We start from the raw sequence: 6155 nt of genomic DNA, 5'->3' as shown, positions 1-6155 counted from the left end.
AAAAAAAAAAAAAAAACCAAAGTCATTGGGCAAAAGCCTGCCCTAACTTCTGCAAGTCAAGAGGGCCATGCCCTAGGTGCCATCAAGAGGGACATTGGGCTGTTAATTGCCTTCATGTTACACAGAACAGGGGGACATCACTCCCAGATAACCCTCCAACTGATCTCCTAGGCTTGGCTATGGCCAACTGAGGAGGCCTGAGCTCCCCTGACCTGACCACTGCCAACACTAGGCAGGGAGCCCCAGGTAGATATTGTGGCATATGGGGGGCACATCTCCTTCCTCTTGGACACTGGAGCCACTTACTCCGTCCTGACGGAGTTTGGGGGACCCACTTCTCCTTCTTGTTTTCCTATTGTTGGGATAGGAGGACAACCTTACTTCCCTCTCCAGATCCCACCACTTAGTTGCATTTTTAGGGGTGTACCTCTCACCCATTCCTTTTTGGTAGTGCCAACATGTCCTGTCCCCTTATTGGGAAGGGATCTTCTAGCTAGGTTGGGAGCCTCTATTTCCTTTGCTCCCCACATTCGCCTAAACCCAGGCTCACCAGCGGTTCCTCTGCTCCTTCTCCTAGCCAGGCAACCTACTAACACTACCATGTTACTTCCTTTACCAGCTTCTCAGGTAGATCCCCGAGTCTGGGATGTCCAAAACCCCTCTGTTGCTAAACACCATTCTCCTGTTGTCACCCAATTTCTGGACTCTACCAGGTACATAACCCAAGATCAATACCCTCTCTCTCTACAGCCTACTCCTGAGGACTTAAGCTTCTTAAAAATCTATCACTGCTTCTTGCAAAATCTGTCAGAAGTCTGACCCCAACTCAAGGTATCATAGCACCCCTTTTCTTACCCATCAGGCTAGAGGTTCCCTTCCTGGAACTGACTGGCAACTTGACTTTACCCACATGCCCACTGTCAGGCATGCCAAGTACCTCCTGGTCTTGGTGGATACCTTCTCAGGGTGGGTAGAGGCATTTCCCACTACTAACAAGAGGGCTCAGACAGTCTCTGATGTCCTCCTCTAAGAGATCATTCCCCAGTTTGGTATCCCAGCCTCTGTCCAATCAGACAATGGTCCTGAATTTACTTCCCACGTCCCTCAAATCCTAACTAAGGCCCTAGACATCCCCTGGCATTTTCACATTCCTTACCACTCTCAATCTTCTGGTAAGGTAGAAAGAACTAATCACTCTTTAAAAACTACTCTTGTTAAGCTGTCACAAGAACTTCACCTTGATTGGGTAAAACTCCTACCCCTGGCTCTTTTCAGGTTACGAGCTCTCCCAAAGCGGACTCTCTTCATCTCTCCCTTTGAACTCATGTATGGACGTCCACTCCTAACTCTTGGTCTTTCACCTAAGTGCTCTCCCCTCCCAGACCATCTACTTACCCCATTACTTTGCCACCTCTGTTCTCTCCTATGGAACTTGACCACCATCTACCTCTGCCATACACTCTCTCCTGTCCACTGCCTATCAACATTGGAGACCAAGTCCTTCTGTCCCCTCCAGGTCATCGGCCCTCACCTCTCTCTCTCAAATGGCAGGGCCTTTTTAAAGTAATTCTTGTGACCCCCTACAGCTGCTAATCTCGAGGGACTCTCTCATTAGGTCCATCTGTCTCACCTCAAACCTTTCATTCATCCACCTAAAAATGACTCTTCTTGATACAAATCAATCTTAACAGGACCATGCTCTGTTAAGCTCCAAAGGACAACAAGCCCACCCACCTTGTCCCCAATCCCAGAAAATGAGACTCCACTCCAGCAGCTGAGCTCAACCTCACTGGATTAGACGTGTTTTTCGTCCTCCCCCTCCTGTTCATTTCTATCCAGGGTATCCCTTATATCTGGAGATTTAAGGTTCAAGAAACACCCACAGATAACAGTCTTTCCAAATAGGGTCAGGAAACTGATCCACAGCCGGATGCCAGGAATCAATCCAAATTGCTATCATCCTGGTATCTGTAATCCCATATAAATATTATGATCTCTATACTTGCTTTCTCTTTGACCAGACAAAAGATTATTGTAGAAAATGGCCAGACAAATATGGAGGCTGCCCATATTGGTCTTGTCAGATACATATGCTAGGATCATGGATCAATCATTTCTTCTATCAACACTGCAAGACACTCTTTTTCTACATACAAGACCCATGGGATTCCAGGTAGGAAACAGGAGTTCTTGGTAAGCTCTATTGTAAAAATCAGCCCGGGGCCCAAGTAAGTACCATCCATATTCAGAGAAAATATGTCTCAGTTGCCCAACCCCTGAATATTGAAAAAGTAGGGGAGATAATCAAACACTCCTCTGAGGTCCTTATCTCTTTGACATCACCCTTCATAAATGGCACTAACTTGTCATTTTGCCTTTTACTTCAGACCTTGACCTCGGCATACCATCTCCTTAATGTCACCAGACCTGGATGCTTTAAGGATTGCTGGTTATGTGTACCTGCTGGAACTAACTCACAATTGTCACTTACAGCATCTCTGGTGATACTGCCAAGTAACATTACCTCACCCTTTGTCAGCGCCCTGGCTCCAGTGTCGCCATGACTTACCTTGCCTCTGTCCCTCTCTTTGGTGTTTTAAGGCCTCTGGGACTCATTCAGTGGGAATGTTGAGCTCCCTAGACTGCAATAGAACCATAACCCTTGATGTATCATCTCTGCCACAATGCCCTACAATCCAAAACATGTGGCACTCAGGCATATCATCGCCTATCTGTTAGCTGGTCAGGAGTTTGCACATTAGTACTTCTTTTCCCTGAACTGGGAATAATCCAGGGAAAGGAGCCCCTGCCAATCCCAGTTGTAGATATGATAGCTGCCCAACATAAGAGGGCAGTCCAAGTTGTGCCAGTCTTGGTTGCTATGGGAATAGCCATAGGTGTTGGTACTGGAGTTGCAGGGATAACAACTTCCATGATCCAATATAGTATATTCACTTCCCAGTTTCAAAGTGGTTTTCAAAAAATGTCCGAAACTGTGCTTACTATCCAAAAACTGATCGATTCTTTGGCAGCCATGGTGCTTCAGAACAGATGGGGACTAGATATCCTGACAGCTAAAGAAGGTGGTCTTTGCCTGTTCCTCCAAGAAGAATGCTGCTTCTACATCAACCAATTAGGGATAGTAAGAAATAAAATCCAGGAGCTATAGCCAGACATTGAAAATTTCAGGGACCATGAGACCTCCAGTTCTGGGACTTTTGAAAACCCTATATGGAAGTGGATACTCCCGTTTGTAACTCCTCTCCTAGTCATCTTCCTGGTGTTATTATTTGCTCCCTGCCTCATTAATCTTGTTTCTACATTTCTTCAACGACAAATACAAAAAATTTCTAACCAAACTATCAGCTCCTGTTACAGGATTACCAGCCACTGCCCACAGATGAGCCACTGTCCACAGAGGAACCTGATGCACACGTTTACCAAATGGATCCCGATGGTGAAAGCCAGCTATCCCCATCCCCCCATTGACAACACCCCTAGACAGCAGGAAGTAGCTTAAGAGACACGACGCCCTCATTCCCTTTTCACCATTGGCTTCCCCTTCCCTTTTTCTTTCCTTCTCTTTATAACATCAAAAAGGGAGGTATGTTAGCATCAGGGCCTCTAAAGCCTGTGGTGTCAGATGGGCTCTCAGACCTGTTGCCAGGGCAACAGCCACCATATTCCCAGAATCCATTGGGCTCACCTCTCCACCTTTACCTGCAGCCACTACATCAGAACATATATATATGTATGTATATATATATATATATATATATATATGTATATATATATACACATATATACATATCGCCTGTATATACACACACATATATATGTGTGTGTGTGTATATATATGGGGAACATTCCTCCATCTCTCTCTCTCTCTCTCTCTCTCTCCCTCCTCTTTTTGCTACTGCACCCTCTCTCCCTCTCAATTAAACCTCTTACGTGTGGAACTGTTTGTGCCTAGTGTGGTATGTTCTGACTCTCGCTCAGTATGGTAGTTCATACCTATAACTGTAGTATAGTGAGGCTGAGACAGCTAGATTCCCAGGAGTTCCACATCAGTATAAGCTACAGGCGCTGGGGAGATGGCTCAGCGGCTAAGAGCACTGACTGCTCTTCCAGAGGTCCTGTGTTCAAATCCTAGCAACCACATGGTGGCTTACAACCATCTGTAATGAGACCTGACGCCCTCTTCTGGCGTGTCTGAAGACAGCTACAGTGTATTTACGTATAATATGAGCAGGGACTGAGGGAGCGGAGTTGACCAGAGTGAGTGGAGCCAACCAGAACGAGCAGGGATGACTGGAGAGAGCGGGGCCGACCAAATCGAGCAGAGGTCCTAAAACTCTATTCCCAACAACCACATGAAATCTCACAACCATTTGTACAGCTACGGTGTACTCACATACATAAAATAAATAAATCTTTTTTTAAAAAAGTAATAAGAAAAATGAAAAAATAAAGATAAATACTCCTCGTGTGGTCCAGGCTAGTCTCCTAGATCTTTTGTAACATGTTGTTCTTAGCTGAGTGGTGGTGCCACACACCTTTAATCCCACCACTACAAAGGCAGAGACAGGTGTATCTCTAAGCTCAAGCCCAGCCTGGTCTAGAGAGTGAGTTCCAGGACAGCAAGCCAGAGCTACCCAGAGAAACTATGGAGTGGGGGGAAGGGAGTGGGGAGGAGATTTTCATTCTTTTGTACATTTCTGTATATGTAAATGTCTTTTATGTATGTTCAGGTGCCCAATAAAGCCAGAAGAGGGCATCAGATCCCACTACAGACAGTTGTGAGTCACCATATACTTGCTAGGAATTGAACTCAGGACCTCTGGAAGAGCAGCCAGTGCTCTTAACCCGAGCCATCTCTCCAGCCCTAGTTTCCAAATTTTAATGCTTGTCTCTGCCACCCCAGTGCTGAGATCACAGCTGTGTACCGCCACACCTGACCTGCATGCTCCTCATGCCGGCTCTCCATCTTACCTCACTTTCTACCACCCTGGTAACATCACCATCCTACATCCCTGCTGTGCATTAGAGTCAAGCAGAGGTGGGCCTGGGCAGAGGGAAGAACTTGATACCTCAGCTGTGAAAGCTTGTACCTTGTGACTTTAGAACCTCACCTTAGAGCCTCTGTGATATCTTCTAGCCTGAAATCATCAGCTCCTTCTAGAGGTTTCTGTAGATACCCATACTGCAACAGGTAATCCTATAATAACATGGAGATTGAAAGATGGTTAGTCTCAGGATAAAGCTTCCAGGTAACCTAAAAGAAGCTGGGTGTGGTAGTGCACGCTTTTGACACCCCCTTGCATCCCCCCATGCTTGGGTGACAGAAGCAGGTAGATCTCTGTGAATTCAAGTCCATCCTAGACTACATAGCAAGTTCCAGGCCAGGCAAAGGATACATAGTGAGCCCATGTCTCAAACAAACAATCCAAATGAGCTAACAGGCCAGATATGAAGGGACAGATACAGAAGGACCATACACCTGGGTGAGGGGCCTCAAGGGGGACAAGGAAAGGAGCAGGAGGTGGGATGCATAGATCAGGATGCAGAGCAAATAGGGAGAGGCAGGTACATAGAGGACAGGAGGAGAACCTAGAGGTAGACTGTAGCATGGGTACCCCTGTCATTCCCATGCTCTGAGCTCTCCTTCACCCAGAGGACTCACCAAGACTGCCTCCTTCTCTGTAGGCCTCAGAGCCCGGCCTGAGACTGTCATGGGAAGTAAGAAGGCCAGCCACAGCTGCTGCCACTCCATGGTCCCCGCAGACAAGAGCTCCAGAGACTGCCTGAGCCCTCTGACCTGAGACTTCTGGGAGCTTGGAGGAGCAGGGCTAGGCAAAGGACTCTTACCTCCAGGTCTTTGCTGTCAGCCTCTGATCCTCTTTATAAGCCTTCAACTGTGGAGAATGGGGGGTGGGGGACAGTGGGAGCTGACTCAGCCCAGAGGGATGTTGCAACTCACCATTAACTCCTGCCCTACCAAAGAGCAGACGCCAAAAATGCCCCTAATATCACCACCCCGCCCCCAGAGCCCTCTGCTGGAGACCAGATGACTCTCTGTACTGCTCTGGGGTCTGCCTCCTGGCAGTGGGAGAGCCAGAGTATCTAGAGAGATTAGGATAGGCCCAAGGCTGCTT

At 47.2% G+C, this 6155-nt stretch overlaps 1 protein-coding gene across 2 annotated transcripts in view; it reads right to left on the bottom strand.

Annotated features, from left to right (window-relative positions):
* Mmp19 (matrix metallopeptidase 19) overlaps positions 1-5913 on the bottom strand; it is a 16280-nt gene extending 10367 nt beyond the window's left edge. Inside the window, exons 1-2 of one of the 2 annotated variants that reach the window (XM_031349949.1) lie at positions 5869-5913; positions 5133-5218 (exon numbers count right to left, since the gene is read on the bottom strand). Coding sequence is in view for 1 of the 2 variants with exons in the window: in XM_031349948.1 (XP_031205808.1) it covers positions 5133-5218; positions 5684-5773 (176 nt within the window). In the remaining variant the exon portion in view is untranslated. Of the gene's footprint in view, positions 1-5132; positions 5219-5683 lie in introns of both variants that reach the window. The other variant, XM_031349948.1, reaches the window with a different exon arrangement.
* Positions 5914-6155: the final 242 nt, after the last annotated feature.

The sequence above is a fragment of the Mastomys coucha genome, unplaced genomic scaffold (genome assembly GCF_008632895.1).
Source record: "Mastomys coucha isolate ucsf_1 unplaced genomic scaffold, UCSF_Mcou_1 pScaffold4, whole genome shotgun sequence".
Lineage (NCBI taxonomy): Eukaryota > Metazoa > Chordata > Mammalia > Rodentia > Muridae > Mastomys > Mastomys coucha.
Note: the sequence above shows the minus strand (reverse complement) of the source record. Positions and strands in the feature narration are given on the sequence as shown.